Here is an 18,570-nt window from a genome sequence, read left to right as displayed (position 1 = left end):
CATCTCCAGCTTCCACATGGGCTATAAGGGTGCCCGGAAAGACAAATGAGGAACAGCCAGCATTGAGTTTTGGCGTTCTGCATCTCACTGAGGTCATGCTGTAAATTGATCTGTTGACATGTCGAGGCATTATACTGTATGTCCTAGAGAGGAACCAGGCTATGAGGGGTGGCCAGTCCTATTCTGGCTGTGCCGGGTGGAGAGTATAACAGTACATGGCCAAGATGTTCAAACGCTCATAGATGACCAGCAGGGTCAAATAATAATCAGTGGTTGTAGAGGGTGCAACAGGAGTAAATGCTAGTTGGCTTTTCATAGCCGATCATTTAGTTAGAGAGATCAGGTGCGGTAGAGCGAGAGGGTCGAAACAGCAGGCACGGAACAAGGTAGCACGTCAAATCCATTGAATTAGAAACGGAATTTCTCAGGGAGATTCTCAATTAGACCAAAGTCTGTCCTCGAGTCCTCTGACCTGGAAACCAATAATTACGTAGCAGTGTCAATTTGTTAAGGTGGACGGAGGAGTTTACTTCTCTCCCCGATTTCCTCTGCCGGCCTAGGATACACAAATGTATTCTCCCGGCAACAAATATTTTGTTTTAATATCCGGAGTGATTGTTGAGTTGACCCAGCTGCAAGACTTGTGCAGTATTAGTGCCCCCTGCTGGGGAACATTAGCTGTGACTGTCTGCAAGTCGAAGTAAACTCGAGACCAAACTTGGGGAGAAATTGAGCTAACAATACTACTTACTCATCAACTATAATATCTGTAGATATTGTAAAGTCAGACAATTATAGTCTAGTTTGTAGAGTAGAGAGAACCTGTATTTTCTACCTATGAAATATGGAACACATACAGATACTTATCACAGGAGGTTGGTGGCAACATAATTGGGGAGGATGGGCTCGAGGTAATGACTGGAGCGGAATTGGTGGAATGGTATCAAATACATCAAACATGTTTTACATGTGTTTGATGCCATTCCATTTACTCTGTTCCAGCCATTATTATGAGCCGTCCTCGCCTCCACTGCTACTTATACGTTAAAGGTTGGGAAAAAAATCAAGAGAATTTGTCAAGCCGTTAAATTGCTATCCACAATCAAGAATGCCTTCATGTTCTTTCTTTATATACAGCACATAGTACCTACATGTGGAGTGACTGATCCCCATTGAAACTAGTAGACTTGCAGTTCAGTACCAGGGAAATGCACCTATGGCAAAATACTAACTTGTGGAATGAACCTGATTGACAGGATTTTGGCCAGAGACATGAACTTGCGCAAACAATGTAACTAACACTCAATAATACAACCATACAATCATTGCATCAGTCCACATCTTTTTCTCTCTCTCACGCACACGCACACACACACACACACACACACACACATTGCATTCATTACTGGCGGAGTGTATCAATCAAATCATCTCTCGCTGAATTGTCGTTGTTATACTCTAACATAGCCCTGTACACGTTAAATCATGTTTTCCCTCTAGAGAACGGAGACTAAAACCGCAGCTGAAAGCTGGTGTCCAGTATAAAGTCTTCCACAACCGTGGAAATGCTCAAATTGATTGACAAACTAATTTAGGAACACACAAATTGAAACTGTCTCTTCCAGATTCACATTATAGTCATGGGTTGAAAAACTATCCGAAGGGTGAAGAGAACATCCACAGTGTGTGTGTACTTCCATTCAGTAGCAGGTGAGACGGTTAGAGAAACTGCATTGACTATCCATGTCCAATAGAGGTCGCTGTTGGTCCAGGTGTGGAGTGTAACAGGTAGGGAGGCAGCGCGGGCCCTCAGGTTTCTCCTGTTTCTTCCCGTCATCAAAGTTTAATAAATATCTGACAGACAGGGACAAGCATGAGCATTAACCAAAGCTGTAATCCGACACAGAAACACACTCTCTCTAATGCCCCCCATAATTAATCAAGAGTAATTAACACAATGCTTAGCATATTGCTGCTTTCTCTTTCTGTAACACACATGATTTCCAGGGCTCTATTTGTGACACTCGTTTGTCCACGGGTTGATGGTCACCACACTTGTAACTGAATGTTAGGGATTGTTCTCATATCGCTTGATCGTGATTGACACCAGAGCTACCGAAGGTACCAAGACACACTGATGGTTATTGTAAATAAGTTCACAGAGTTCCCTCTAAGTTAAGAGAGGGAACTATGTAGGAATGTGACTTAGGGCTCTGTTCAATAGAAATTGAAAGGTCATTTCCTATTGAGCTGACATATACGCCATTTACCATGAATGCAGTCTTCCCTAACGCAGGAATGTTGCCTTTAAATTTCAATCACACCGTTAATGCTGAACTTCTGCGATACGGACTGCAGAGAGCCCTTGTCATTCTCGTGAAACAAATCCACTTCCTCTTTCAGGACACAGCACCTACAAGCTGTTTGGACACACCTTTAAATCTAGAGAACCATTGACTGACTAATAAAACACTAAATTCCTTTCACTTCCTCATTCGCGCACAAAGCTCACCTCACTGAGCAGAACCCACACGTCAGAGTCGCTGTGTACCAGCAGACGTAAAGCAGAGATGGGCTGCATCTGTGCGTCTATCTGTCCCTCAGCCATCCCATCCACAAAGGAACCTACAAACATAAGACAAACATTCAATAATATATTAGTAACCTGAATGTAGCATTATTCTGAAAACCCTGGGCAGAATATACAGTCTATTATAACCGCAATCGACTCTATAACCAGTCATGTACAAAACATCCCACAGTGGGCTATAACCTTTTAACAATTGGAGTTTCATATGAGACTATTGTCTATGAGGAATTCTGTTGGTTATGTATGAATGGATTGGACTCAGACATCAATGGAAGGCTTCTAAGGTGTGTCCCTTTCTTTGTTCTCCTCTGCTGTTTTGGTACTGTAGGTCTCTCTCTCTCTCTCTCCTCCTTTCTCGCTCCCCTTCTCACTGGTTTCCACTAGTTACCACAGCCACAAAATTGTCTATATCATAAAAAGTCATATAAACAAAAATGTATTTTTGGTCTTAAGTTAAGGTTAAGGTTAGGCATATGGTTAGCAGTGTGGTTAAGTTTAAATCACATTTTAAGAAGATAAATTGAAGAAATATGTTGGGTTTATGACAACTATTGACGATCCTTCTCACTTACAGCAGTGATACGACTAGCACGCTAGCTTCGCCCTCATGTCGGTGTTAGCAAGCAGTTTAGGTCGTGCTTGGTATCAACAGCCAATCCAGTAGGGGCTGGAAACTATATAGTGAGCTTTGATTGGTCAACAGCAATGCAACATCGCAGAGTATGCAACAAAAGTTCCACTTTCCCCAACTTTGGTCCCGCCTTGTTCACGCTCCCTCGCCCATGTTTATGTCATCCAACGAATGGGACTCCGGTATTTCATCTCCCCCCCAAAGTGCTGGATGAATTTCTGCCATTAAGGGGAACATTGACTTTACATTTCAATCCCGCTTTAAAAGCTCAATGTTATTATTCTTTTTTCTCCCTTTTTTAAATCACCAAGAGAATCCGTAATTAATCCCAGTCCTACTGCTGTTGCCGCCCTAGGTCTAGTATTTCAAGACTACTTCTCGCTCTCGGTCTCCTTGTAACTCTATATCCGTCTCCCTTAGCTTTCCCTTCTTCTGGCTCTTCAACAATTGGGTCTTATATCAGGTGTGTACCAGCTAATTAATATAGAGTCGATGTCCACCCCCCGTGTAAATGTCATTAGTATAATAATAAAAATCCCTGCCATAATCCATCTGTTTAAACGGACAATTGGTCTTCTCACATATCTATACCTATATGACCCCAACATCAAAAGGTGAGACTCATGAACACATACAGTACCTTTGGAATGTATTCAGACCCCTTGACTTTTTCCACATGTTGTTACATTACATCCCTATTCTAAAATGTATTAAATCATAAAAATTAAAATTCTTCTACACACAATACCCCATCATGACTAAGCCAAAACAGGTTTTTAGAAATGTTTGCAAATGTATTAAAAATACATAGGTATTTAGACCCTTTGCTACGAGACTCGAAATTGAGCTCAGGTGCATCCTGTTTCCATTGATCATCCTTGAGATGTTTCTACAACTTGATTGGAGTCCACCTGTGGTAAATTCAATTGTTTGGACCTAATTTGGAAAGGCACACACATGTCTATGTAAGGTCCCACAGTTGACAGTGCATGTCAGAGCAAAAACCAAGCCATGAGGTTGAAGGAATTGTGCGTGTCAGGATTGTGTAGGGGAACAAATCTGGGAAACGGTACCAAAACATTTCTGCAGCATTGAAGATCTTCAAGAACACAGTGGCCTCCATCATTCTTAAATGGAAGAAGTTTGGAACCACCAAAACTCTTCCTAGAGCTGGCCCCCCAGCCAAACTGAGCAATCGGGGGAGAAGGGCCTTGGTCAGGGAGGTGACTAAGAACCCGATGGACACTCTGACAGAGCTCTAGAGTTCCTCTGTGGAGATGGGAGAACCACCATCTCTGCAGCACTCCACCAATCAGGCCTTTATGGTAGAGTGGCCAGACGGAAGCCACTCCTCAGTAAAAGCCACATGACAGCCCGCTTGGAGTTTGCCAAAAGGCATCTAAAGGACTGAGAAACAAGATTCTCTGGTTTGATGAAGTATGGTGGTGGCAGCATCATGCTGTGGGGATGTTTTTCAGCGGCAGGGATTGGGAGACTAGTCAGGATTTGGCAAAGATGAACGGAGGAAGGTACAGAGAGATCCTTGATGAAAACCTGCTCCAGAGCGCTCAGGACCTCATACTTGGGCGAAGGTTCACCGTCCAACAGGACAACAACCTTAAGCACACAGCCAAGACAACGCAGGAGTGGCTTTGGGACAAGTCTCTGAATGTCCTTGCGTGGGCCAACCAGAGCCCGGACTCGAAACCGATCAAGCATTTCTGGAGAGACCTGAAAATAGCTGTACAGCAATGCTCCCCATTCAACCTGACAGACATTGAGAGGATCTGCAGAGAATAATGTGAGAAACTCTCCAAATACAGGTGTGCCAAGCTTGTACCGTCATACCGAAGAAGACTCAAGACTGTAATCGCCGCCAAAGGTGCTTCAACAAAGTACTGAGTAAAGAATCTGAATACTTAAGTAAATGTAATATTTCAGATTTATATTTTTAATTAAATGTGCAACTATTTCTAAAAAACTGTTTTTGCTTTGTCATTATAGGGTATTGTGTGTAGCTTGATGAGGGGGAATTTAAAAAAAAATACATTTTAGAATAAGGCTGTGACGTAACAAGTCAAGGGGTCTGAATACTTACCCAATGCACTGTATATGGTCAGTGTTATACTCTATGACCCCCACAAGCTTCACAGGCTTCGTCTGGTGTCAGTATCACCAATGTATTAACTTCTGTCTGTAGCGTCCTAACAGTTTGGCCTACAAACTAATATGACCTCGCCATAGAAATCTGAGACTCTCACAAACGTGTACATGTCAGTTGTTTTGCTCTACGACGCCCACAAGCCTCACAAGACGGAAGGTAACCCGGTAGCAGTTTTTAAAAAGTGAATGATATGGAAGTACTCTAGTGCCCAAAAAAAGGGGTTAAATATGGGTCAATTTGGGGGTGGGGGGGGGGGGGGTGTAATTTCCTGGGCTTTGTCAGATCTCTTAGACATAGGACAGACACTTCAAAACATAATTCATTTTTTATTTTTTTTATTTTTTATGAATATGTTATTCAATGTTTTTCTATGGGCTAATACTGTAGCAGTAAGGCTAAATTCAATGTTTCATCAAATGACTATTGTAGCTGGAACAGCTGAACCATCACTCCTGTGTTCCAATGGCACATTGTGCTAGCTAATCCAAGTTTATACTTTTAAAAGGCTAATTGATCATTAGAAAACCCTTTTGCAATTATGTTAGCACAGCTGAAAATTGTTGTTCTAATAAAAGAAGCAATAAAACTGGCCTTCTTTAGACTAGTTGAATATCTGGAGAATCAGCATTTCTGGGTTCCATTACAGGCCTAAAATGGCCAGAAACAAAGTACTTTCTTCTGAAACTCGTCAGTCTATTCTTGTTCTGAGAAATTAAGGCTATTCCATGCGAGAAATTGCCAAAAAACTGAAGATCTCGTACAACGCTGTGTACTACTCCCTTCACAGAACAGCGCAAACTGGCACTAACCAGAATAGAAAGTGCAGTGGGAGGCCCCGGTGCACAACTGAGCAAGAGGACAAGTACATTAGAGTGTCTAGTTTGAGAAACAGGCGCCTTATAAGTCCTCAACTGGCATCAAAGTTAAAACCATATCTCTGGCCAGTGTCTGTTCTTTTGCCAATCTTAATCGTTTCTTTTTATTAGCCAGTCTGAGATATGTTTTTTTCTTTGAAACTCTGCCTAGTAGGCCAGAATCCCGGAGACGCCTCTTCCTTGTTGACGTTGAGACTGGTGTTTTGCGGTCATATTAGTTTGTAGGCCAAACTGTTAGGACACTACAGACAGAAGTTGACACATTAGCGATACCGACTTCAGACGAGGCCCGTGAAGCATATGGGGAATGTAAATGTAAAACACTGAACATGTAAAAATCTGCTGTTTCCTGCTACAATAATTTACAATATTAACAATATTATACACTGTATTTCTGATCAGTTTGATGTTATTTTAAATGGACAAAAAAATGCTTTTCTTTCAAAAACAAGAACATTTCTAAGTGATCCAAAACTTTTGAACGGTAGTGTTTATATATATATATATTTTTTTTTTTTTTCTTCATTAGGAAGTTGTGTAAATGTCAGCTGTTTCTTGATTGATGTGGTGCTATTGTATATCATACCTTTTGAAACGTCTGTTTCTCAGCTTTCAAAATATGTATCATGTTTTTGACACCAGCAAATGATGCTCATTAATGCACACGAAGGTCATGGTCTCAGAAAATTCAGGAATTCCTAAACTCAACTATCGATGATGCAATAATGCCAATATAGCGATTTACAGTTACAATTAGCTGGATTTCTAAAGCCTAGTGTTTCCATTCCCCTTTGAGGTGATTTATGATTCAGCAAAGCTTAGTCATTCCTTCTCTCTCTATTTGCGCTATCTCAATCACAGAAGGCATTAAGAGGGTCAAAGGTACACTTATACAGACAACCAACCGCCACCACACAAACACTACCAGGGTAGAGTCCGATAGCTATTCTAGTTAACAACAGAACAACACCTTGATGGAGGTGTGTCTGCCCGTCTTACCCTGGCAAGTGTTTGTGTCTATAAGGCCAGAGATGACAGAGAAACTACTAGCAATAAAAGGAGATCAGAGCTTTTCCCGACCACTTCACCTGACCAGGAATAAGAATATTAAAACTCATGTACCAATCACTATGAAGCCTCCGTAAGATCCTTCGTATTGAGGAGACTGGCCACCCACCAGTCTGTCACTCACCGAGCTCTGGAGAGGAAAAACACATGTTAAACTGGGTTAAAATGGACCTATGTTTTCACTATCTCAGGTCGCATTCAGCAAAGCTGTATATCACAACATCTATGTCCATAGTCATTGCACTATGACGATGGTTCTGCTCCACAGAACTATATAAATAGAGTTATATTTGAATAGTTCTACGAAACACAGCCATAAGGTAACTGAAGGTCTATGGAGTACAGTCATTCAAATGAGTATCATTTTAAATAGCCACACAACCACGATATGAGCAGAAGTCTATGGACCACTTCCACTATAACACTAGAACTAGAATGGGAATGTTTAAGATACATAACGTTCATAGTCATTTAAGAGTAATTAACACATACTGTAGCTTAGCATATTTATGTTTCCCCATCTGTAATACACTCGATTTCCAGTGTTCTATTGTGTGAGACTCACAAGTCACCAGACTAGTTACTGAATGTCAGGGATTGTGCTCATATCGTTTGATAGTGATTGACGTCAGAGCTACTGAAGGTACCAGGACACACTGATGATTATATTGATGACATTATGAACAATGTGTGATTCTTTCATTTTTTACTTTGTATAAGACTGTAGTGGAGTATGGACAGGAGTGAAAGTTTCATATTTTGTGTTGATTTATCTCAAACACACACACACACACACAGAGATAGGCCATCAGCGTGTTAGCAGATAGCATGTGGTGGTTGGTGTTTCCTGTCATCTTGTTACATAGTCCCCAGGATCTGACACCTGAGAGTCACATCAGTCTCTTAGACCAGCTCCATGACACTGCAGTCACCAGAGATCTCTCTCCCTCTCTCTCTCTCAGTCACTCAGTCACTCACTCACTCACTCACATCACTAGGGAGCACCTCCACGGTGGTGTTATAAAACTTGTCTCCGTTGATCTCAATGTTTCCGCTGCGAAACAGGTACCTGGAGAGACAAGATTGGATCATCGGAGTCATTACCTACTGTAGAATTGCAACAGTTGGGCTGACTGGTCAAAATAGAATACACCACTGTCATATATCCCTCTCATACCATAAATGACCACGATCAACAAGTGTCAACTAACTCAATACCTACAATGTATTTGCTCATAACTCGTAATTTCCTTTAACTCCATTCTAGTTGCTTTGAGACATTCCCTGTGTGTCTAATCACAGTGTGGTATTAAATCAAATAACATGTTCTTGATCGCATACACATATTTAGCGGATGTTGCGGATGTAGCAAAATGCTTGCATCAGGGCATGGCAAACATGACCTATTGGAGTCCATTGTGAGAGAGGGTGTGACAAGTGGAAGACAAAGTCCTGTTCCACAACCTTTATACAGGCAAGCAGACAGAGGGAATGGGAGTCAGTGTCGGGAAGGCCATTTTTTAAATGTGACCTGTGGTTGAAGTTCAAATAAAAGTGTGTGTGTGTGTGTGAGATGAAACAGCTAGCTCACTAGTCTTTACTTGATTTGAATTTGTTCTGCTGCAGACAAACAACCGGACTACACGTGCCCCTATCCCGTCCCTGACCGTGAGAAGACACATGCTAGCAACTCCAAAGTCATTTATCAGTTCGTTACATTTAAAGCTACAATAGAGAAACAAGTCTGAAAATAAAAAGTTATTAATGAAAGAAAATCTTTAAGGGTTCTTTTGTCACAGGAGGACAAAGGGCTACCGATATCTGTTCACATGCCTGGTGTTCACGTTCACGTGCCTGGTGTAGGCTACTGTGGGAGTGTGTGTGTGTCCACTGACCCGGTGACAGTGAGTGGCTGCGGGAAGCTGAGCAGGATGAAGTCTTCAGCGTTAGGGGTCAGGCCCCAGAAGAAGTCCTGGCCCTCGTAGGCCCTCTCCAGGGTGTGCTGCTGGTAGTGCTTCAGACTACTGCTCAGCTCTGCCCGGGGGTTACTGTGGGCAGCAAACAGTGGCGCCTTCCCAAAGTCCTTATCCTGCTCAAACACAATGGAGAGAGAGAGACATTTGAATTATAACTGCCACTAACTGAGTTTATATTGCACAAACACACCAGAGAGAGATAATCTTACTTTCAGTTTCTGTACTTTCCCAGGCAGAGAGGAGTGAAGGCCTACATGTTGAAACAGAGAGGGTTTATATCTCAGCTTGAGCAGGCCCTTCTGCAGGTTGCAGTCTTTCTGGACGGGACAGAACAAGATGAAAAGCCCATCAACTCTCCATCCAATAAAGGAATTGTTCACTCACAAGGTTTGTGAGATGCGTGGACTCTACATTAGATCATCGTTTGCATCTCATCCTCTTGAACAGAATACTTTATTTTGCTGAGCACAACTCACCGCATCTTTTTCTGGGTTGCAAGCCTTCACCCACAGAATGTGGTCCAACAGCCAATCAATGGGCTTGTCTTTGTGGAACATCAGAAAGAACTCTGCTATCATTGGTAGATCACGGGCTCGGAACATCTTGCCTGATGCAGACACAAACACACACACAAACCCATAAATGAAATTAAAATGACTTTATGACAAGGAAGAAGAGTCATGAGTGTATTGTACCTACCAGTGGAGGCTGGTGAGGGGAGGACGGCTCATAATAATGGCTGGAATGGAGTAAATGGAATGGTATCAAACACATGGTATCCATTCACTCCATTCCAGCCATTATTATGAGCCGTCCTCCCCTCACCAGCCTCCACTGGTACATATCCACATCTGTGAGTGTAAATAACCTCATTAACAAAAGGTAATAAATAAACTGCATGTGTTCACCTGCTTTCGTTTCCACCGTTGTCGTACAGTAGAAACAAGTGTTAATCTAAAAACGATCAACTACGACCTCCTTTTCCAGACACACACACACGAGCACAGACTCACCGATGAAGCCGAGCTGAGAGAACTCCAGCAACATCCAGTCATCCGAGGCCAGTGATCTGACGTATGTTTTCATGGCCTGAGAGTATCCAGGCTTAGCCACAATGTCATCTTCCAACTGAGAACACATATTTTTTCCAATGAGGATGTGTTCATAAAAATATGATTTCAATTCACTTTCTAAATTCACATTTAAATGGTACAACTCACATGCAGTTACACAGACAGACTGACTGACTGACCAATCAGAGAAGTTGAACTCTTCCCCCCCCCACCTGTACATAGTAGGTTCCCTTCTCATGTGCGTAGAGCATCAGGAAGCTGTAGTCCAAGTTCTGCTTGGTGCGCCATCTGAAAACAACCACAATACAAACCACTTACTGCGGGTATAGATGATGTGTTAGACTTTTTTATTTTCATGGTTTTAAGACCACACATCTGTATGGGTTGGGTTGTCTTAGGTTGGGTTGTGTTGTGTTTGGTTGTGCATGCGTCCGTTTCTCACTTGACTCTATCCTTGGAGTCTCCAAAGGTTTCCCTGAGTCTGCGGAAGTTGGGGTAGAAGTACTGAGAAGGGGACACTACCTCCAACAGGCCTGAGTGCACATCCTTAGGAAAACTACAGCCACACACAACAGGCAAACACACAGGTAAACTACAAAACACATTGAAGAAAGACTAACAAAAAGAAAAACAGCCAAAACAGTCCAACTAAAATCCCAAACAACCAAAATGTCTCACTTATGCTTTATGAGTTCTGCTACGGTGTTGACGTATCCTGCATCCGTCTGAAATAAAGAGACAGAGAGAAGGGGAAATGAATGAGAAGGGGGAATCCAGTGAAAGTTTAAACATGAGGTCATATTACTAAGAGTGGTGTGTTCGTGTGCAATAGAATCAGTGTAGATGAAACATGAGAGGTACAATATACTGAAGGTGTCTTGTGTCTTGACTCCTGTGTGTGATCATATCCTCAGACACACAACCACTACGCAACCACTACGCAACCACTACACAACCACTACGCAAAGTTACCATCAATTGGGCAAACCTTTGAGTTGGAATGCAAACATGCAAAGCAGTTGCAGGGTAGTTGTGACGCGAGTGATCACAGTTGAACATTAGGAGCTGAAACGGCCTTAGGTCTTGAAATCAAGAACAGGAAATTCCCGTTACGTGCCCGTCAGTTTCTGTAGTTCAAGTCTAGTGTTAAAGCATACACACCTCAGGTCCTGAAAGGCAGGGTCACACATTCAATAGGTTTAGCAGGTCTTTTGTTAGAAACGAATCACTTTCTTTTTCTCATTCTAATCCCTCAATTTTCTGCTTTAATAATAATAAGTCGGTCGGTTTGACCCTAGGGAGAGACCTGGCCAAAGTCTGGGTCCCCAACCCACATTTATTAAATTTTTATTCAGCTAGGCAAGTCAGTTAAGAAAAAAATATTATTTACAATGACAGCCTACATCGGCCAAAACCTAACCCGGGTTTATGGAACTCCCAATCACAGCCAGTTGTGATACAGCCTGGAATCGAACCAGGGTCTGTAGTGACGCCTCTAGCAAGGAGATGCAGTGCCTTAGACCGCTGCGCTACTCGGGAGCACGCGTTACCCCATCTACAAAGTCCCTTCCTCTTATGCTTAACATCTAGAAAGACACTTCTAAATGACCTGATGGGGCCCCAATTGTCATTGACTTTAAGTGAGGTTTGATTGGCAAAGACTGTCACGTGTGTCCATGTGCCTCTATCAGGGTACGTGAGCAAGTTACCTCGGCAACAAAGACGATGATGACGGTGTCTTCTCGTTCAGAAGGTGAAAGGTCGTAGAGGAGGGAGTTCAGGGTGCTAACCAAGTAGCTCTGCTTCTGACGCTTCACCGTAGGGATCCCCAATACCAGGGACACTGACGCATACACACACAGGGAGGGAAGGAAGGAAAGAACACAGTAAATAGCCTTATCTGCTGCAGATTTCAAATTTCCAGAGCTATTGATAACACAGGTGACGTTCTGGTGAAGAAGGAGTAAAGTCCACACAGAGCAGGGAGGGTGAGGTGGGTGGATAGAGGTTACAGGGTGAAATCCACACCAGGTTGTGTAGCCTCTCACTTTAACACAAGCCCTCCTGTTTGTCAAAGAGAACATGTTTACGCAGACACATTTTTACATGTAATACATTTCTACACACACACACACACACACACACACACACACACACACGCACGCACGCACGCACACACACACACACACGCACCAGGGATTAAGACAGAAGGAAGAGTCTTTCACCTCCAGTCCGGCCCTGTCCCAGGACGACGTTAGGATTCAGGCTGTCTGCGTGGTCCCGTAGGTGGGGCAGGTAGAGGTAGGCATTGGGCAGTCTGGAGGAAAGCAGACCGAGTCTTCTCTTTATCAGTCCTTCTACACTCCACACCACCAGAAACCAAACCAAACACACAATGAACGGTCAGACATAAAAAACACTTAATCCTTTATTATTACAGCAGCAAATGACCTGTGAGAGGTCATTGGATTAGCATTGTTGGCAATGTTTAAAAGGCTTATCTTGGATTTCACAAAAGTAAACAAACTTGGGAGGAGAGAGAGATGCAAATAAGGAAAGAGAAAGAAAGAAAGAAAGAATGAAAGAAAGAAAGAAAGAGAAAGAAAGAAAGAAAGAAAGAGAAAGAAAGAAAGGAGAGAAAGGAGAAAAAGGAGAGAAAGAAAGAGAGAGGGAAAACACTGCCATGGACCAAATACATGTTGATTCAGGAGGGGTAGTTTGATTTCTGCCCGTCTGTGACCAGCACTGAACATGAATTGAAAGTAAAGGATCGTCCTCAAACTGGATCCACAAAGTACAACGAGCCTTTACATAGATGACAACATGACTGTCCTGTCACCTATGATCTAAATGTATACTGATGATAACTTGGCTCTGTCACCTCACCTGTGACATTAGTGGAGGAGTTGTTGTTCGGTATGGTGAGGTTCCTCAGGCTGGTCAGCAGACTGCTGAGCTCCCTGTACACCAGCTCCCCCCTGGACTCTGCAGCCAGCAGACGTTCATACAGCTGGATCATCTTAGGGTCGTAGGGGGGTTCACCCTTGTCTACCCACACACACACAAACACGCACCCACATATGCATGACAGAAAGAGTCGGGAGGAGAGATAGAAACGTTAAGAGAGTGGATAACAGTTACAAGTCTATGTTTAATGCATGGATTTGAAAAAACTTCAGTGACATCACATTTTTCTGAAGTATTGAGTAGTTGGGTGCAGGATAACAAAAGGTATAGCTCAGCAAACTGCATGTACAGTAGAATAACCACACACACAAACACACACACGCTTTACTCCTCCCCAAAAAATGAATTAAGATAATCCTCCCATAGCCCCATTCCACTGCCGGAATTTCCATGACAACCCCATTCATACAACATAGTTCCTCAAAGGACACTCCTGGTGTTTTAGTTGCCGGGTTAAAGCAGGAAAGGGGCAAGTGGAATGGTGTGTACATTTTCCAGAAAACAAAGGAATTCACACTTTAGCAGTCTTTCTTTAAGTCATTGAAGTATTACATCATGTAAAAGTGGTACCATGGTATAACGTCACCATTACTTTTACTCTGTGTGTGCATGTGTGTGTGTGAGAGAGAGAGGGGAGAGAGAGAGCGCGAGAAGAGAGAGAGGAGCTAGAATCAAATTGATGTTTGTCGCACCTGGTGTACATTTCTGATTGTAAGAACAGATTGAGTGATCTGGTGTTGCAGAATCATGAAAATAGGCCTAACTCCAGATTGGAACCATTGGAGGGTATATACAGTTGAAGTCAGAAGTTTACATACATTTAGGTTGGAGTCATTAAAACTCGTTTTTCAACCACTCCACAAGTTTCTTGTTAACAAATTATAGTTTTGGCAAGTCGGTTAGGACATCTACTTTGTGCATGACACAAGTCATTTTTCCAACAATTGTTTACAGACAGATTATTTCACTTATAATTCACTGTATCACAATTCCAGTGGGTCAGAGGTTTACATACACTAAGTTGACTGTGCCTTTAAACAGCTTGGAAAACTCCAGAAAATTATGTCATGGCTTTAGAAGCCTCTGATAGGCTAATTGACATTATTTGAGTCAATTGGAGATGTACCTATGGATGTATTTCAAGGCCTACCTTCAAACTCAGTGCCTCTTTGATTGACATCATGGGAAAATCAAAAGAAATCAGCGAAGACCACTGAAAAAAGATTGTAAACCTCCACAAGTCTGGTTCATTCTTGAGAGAAATTTCCAAACGCCTGAAAGTATCACATTCATCTGTACAAACAATAGTACGCAAGTATAAACACCATGGGATCACGCAGCCGTCATACCGCTCAGGAAGGAGATGCGTTCTGTCTCCTAGAGATGAATGTACTTTGGTGCGAAAAGTGCAAATCAATCCCAGAACAACAGCAAAGGACCTTGTGAAGGTGGGGACAAAGATTGTACTTTTTGGAGAAATCTCCTCTGGTCTGATGAAACAAAAATAGAACCGTTTGCCCATATTGACCATCGTTATGTTTGGAGGATAAAGGGGGAGGCTTGCAAGCCGAAGAACACCACCCCAACCGTGAAGCATGGGGTGGCAGCATCATGTTGTAGGGGTGCTTTGCTGCAGGAGGGACTGGTGCACTTCACAAAATAGATGGCATCATGAGGAAACAAAATTATGTGGAAATATTGAAGCAACATCTCAAGACATCAGTAAGGAAGTTAAAACTTGGTCGCAAATGGGTCTTCCAAATGGACAATGACCCCAAGCATGCTTCCAAAGTTGTGGCAAAATGGCTTAAGGACAACAAAGTCAAGGTATTGGAGTGGCCATCACAAAGCCCTGACCTCAATCCTATAGAACATTTGTGGGCAGAACTGAAAAAGCGTGTGCGAGCAAGGAGACCTACACACCTGACTCAGTTACACCAGCTCTGTCAGGAGGAATGGCCCAAAATGTACTCAACTTATTGTGGGAAGCTTGTGGAAGGCTACCCAAAACATTTGACCCAAGTTAAACAATTTAAAGGCAATGCTACCAAATACTAATTGAGTGTATGTAAACTTCTGCCCCACTGGGAATGTGATGAAAGAAATAAAAGCTGAATTAAAACATTCTCTCTACTATTATTCTGACATTTCACATTCTTAAAAGTAAGTGGTGATCCTAACTGACCTAAAACAGAGAATTTTTACCAGGATTAAATGTCAGGAATTGGAAAAACTGAGTTTAAATGTATTTGGCTAAATCAATATATAAAATATACTGAACAAAAATATAAACGCAACATGTAAAGTATTAGTCCCATGTTTCATGAGCTGATATAAAATATCCCAGAAATGTTCCATATGCACAAAAAAGCTTATTTGTCTCAAATGCTGTGCACAAATTTGTTTACATTCCTGTTAGTGAGCATTTATCCTTTGGGAAGATAATCCATCCACCTGACAGGTATGGCATATCAAGAAGCTGATTAAACAGCATGATCATTACACAGGTGCACCCTGTGCTGGGGACAATAAAAGACCACTCTAAAATATGCAGTGTTGTCACACAACACAATGCCACATATGCAACCAATTTTGAGGGAGCATGCAATTGGCATGCTGACTGCAGGAATGTCCACCTGAGATGTTGCCAGAGAATTTAATGTTAATTTCTCGACCATGTTGTTTTAGAGAATTTGGCAGTACATCCAATCGGCCTCACAACCGAAGACCATGTGTAACCACGCCAGCCCAGGACCTCTACATCTGGCTTCTACACCTGTGGGATTGTCTGAGCACAGCCACCCTGACAGCTGATGAAGCAGTAGTATTTATGTCTGTAATAAAGCCCTTTTTGGGGGGGGAAATATATTCCTATTGGCTGGGCCTGGCTCCTCAGTGGGTGGGCCTATGCACTCCCAGGCCCACCCATGGCTGCGCCCCTGCCCAGTCATGTTAAATCCATAGATTAGAGCCTAATGAATTTATTTAAATTGACTGATTTCCTTATATGAACTGTAACTCAGTAAAATCGTTGAAACTGTTGCATGTTTCGTTTATATTTTTGTTCAGTGTATTTATCTTTAAATATTACCATTCGAAAACAATAGAAAACTGATACAACAGTTCTGCACAAGCGTTTCACCTTTTGAAAGTTTGTAGCCTAATAACTAGTGTTACACGTGCGACATTTTACCATTTCCATTATAAGCGGTGAACCAGGTTAGAGAGAGAAAAACAGAAGCCAGAAGACATCCAAATTTGACATGAGTGAGCCTCATCTCATCTCTCAAACTGTCAATAGAAATATTCCGTCTGATTTTGGTCTATGACGAATACAGCGCTGCCGTTGCGTTCAAATGATAATCCACGCAGGTTACTCTCGCTCCTGTCATGACACTGCAAACTATGTAGCCCCAGGTTAGTCGTCAGAAAGTCCGTGCCTAGACAGTGTGCACTGATGAAAGCCTGAAAGTCACTCCCTTAAATCTACATATAGTTTGACATACAACGACAACCCCTGGCTAGCCAACTAACTCAGGACGTGTGACATTTTCCTGGAAAAGTGATGACACTTGAGCTGCACAGTCTTTCAATTGTGTTCTCAACCCCATCTGCTGGGCATATTTGGAACTGCGGGATTTTTATTCCAGAGTGGTTCGTTTTTCTACCAAGTCCTACCGAGAAAAAACAACACCTTGAAATGTCAATAGATGGATTCTCACTTCTCTCCGTATTGCTCAGTTTGGCCTGCCAGCAAACTCTAGGAATTGTCAGGGTGGTTCCAAACTTCTTCCATTTAAGAATGATGGAAGGCCACTGTGTTCTTGGGGATCTTCAATGCTGCAGATATATAAATGTAAAGATATATAAATGTATGCACGATAGCACACGATCGCAGCCGGCTTGTGTTCCGTGCCACTCTTGCCAGGCTGGGAAGGGATGTGTAGTTGTTTTTTAAATATATTTCTGTAGGTAGGAAAATTAACCCAATCAAAACGGAAAGCTCCTTGAAAGAGATAATATGCCAGTGTAACAGTGTAACTTTATTGTGATTACCAGGACGTGTACTCAGATTTTATTTGATTTGATGATTGTTAAGCCAATGGGTTTTTTGTTTTAGTTTCATCTTGCCTTCACCTACTCAACATGGCATCTTATTGGCTGATTTGCGTAGCTTGCTTACGAGGGAGGATGTTTCATTAGAATCGTCCCAGTGAACAAGCACCAAACCAGCGGTAAATTGTTGGTTGCAAAGCACTGTTCGTCAAATGATTTTGATACTCCCAAGTGATGATTTAAATGTACAATTTATATCAATTTGTTTGTAAATGTTATTAGAACGTCACACATAAGATGCAGCGTTTTTTTGGTGCATATTTGTTTTGCATTTTGTTGTAGAGAATTCCAGTTTATACTAGCTAGCAACTGACTGTGTCTGGTGGGGAGGGTTCGTATATTTTGTACAGTGCGTGAGTTGGATGGTGAACTGTGCATTGCATGACGTGCAATTTTGTGCTGTTTCTATCAGAGGTACATTGTTCAAAGTATTATATTGTATATTGTAATTGTTATATTATTTTGTTAACTACATTGCCCAGTGAACAAGTGTAACAGTATAACTTTAGACCGTTCCCGTTCCCTCGCCCAAACCCGGACCCTCTGCACACATCAACAACAGTCCCCCACGAAGCATCGTTACCCATCGCTCCACAAAAGCCGCGGCCCTTGCAGTGCAAGGGGAACTACTACTTCAAGGTCTCAGAGCAAGTGACGTCACCGATTGAAACGCTATTTAGCGCGAACACCGCTAACTAGCTAGCCATTTCACATCCGTTACACAAGCACCAAACCAGCATGCGTGAGTGCACAGTTGAATGGTGAGCTGTGCATTGCAGGATATGCAATTTTGTGCTGTTTCTATCAGAATAAATCTCCATGACTGGTGCCACAAGTCGGAGCTCGTGTCGATGATTGATTGTACACAACGCAAGAAGAGTACTGTTACACCAGGCCTATTGGACGAAAGTCAATGGTGGCCTATTGTATAGATAATAGAACGAAAATGAACGAAAGTTTTAGGAGATCTGATTTTTAGTTTATAAATACTTTGCTACAATGACAGACTTAGCTACCCATATTGTTCCTTTCTGTTAGCATGTGCACTTAGTAAGTACACCATCATGCTTTCGAGATACCTGTCTTTTCAGATTCCACAATGAATATGTA

General features: G+C 42.3%; 1 protein-coding gene across 2 annotated transcripts; it reads right to left on the bottom strand.

Annotated features, from left to right (window-relative positions):
* Positions 1-736: 736 nt before the first annotated feature.
* On the bottom strand, positions 737-16,793 carry LOC139390693 (alpha-1,3-mannosyl-glycoprotein 4-beta-N-acetylglucosaminyltransferase B-like). Of its 2 annotated transcripts, XM_071137997.1 has the most exons (15): positions 16,538-16,793; positions 13,264-13,425; positions 12,603-12,734; positions 12,087-12,220; positions 11,056-11,102; positions 10,820-10,933; positions 10,590-10,665; positions 10,318-10,432; positions 9,781-9,911; positions 9,514-9,621; positions 9,224-9,417; positions 8,319-8,397; positions 7,383-7,458; positions 2,513-2,625; positions 737-1,854 (listed from the first exon to the last, which is right to left on the bottom strand). In XM_071137997.1, exons 1-15 carry the CDS (start codon positions 16,620-16,622, stop codon positions 1,837-1,839), a joined length of 1,584 nt encoding a protein of 527 aa, XP_070994098.1. In that variant the 5' UTR covers positions 16,623-16,793; the 3' UTR covers positions 737-1,836. The 2 variants fall into 2 exon arrangements, with proteins under 2 accessions (XP_070994098.1, XP_070994097.1); XM_071137996.1 differs by lacking the exon at positions 737-1,854 and having other exon boundaries at positions 2,492-2,625.
* Positions 16,794-18,570: the final 1,777 nt, after the last annotated feature.

This window comes from Oncorhynchus clarkii, chromosome 31 (genome assembly GCF_045791955.1).
Source record: "Oncorhynchus clarkii lewisi isolate Uvic-CL-2024 chromosome 31, UVic_Ocla_1.0, whole genome shotgun sequence".
In the NCBI taxonomy this organism is placed as follows: domain Eukaryota; kingdom Metazoa; phylum Chordata; class Actinopteri; order Salmoniformes; family Salmonidae; genus Oncorhynchus; species Oncorhynchus clarkii.
The sequence above is the reverse complement of the archived record's forward strand: the minus strand, read 5'-3'. Positions and strand labels throughout refer to the sequence as shown.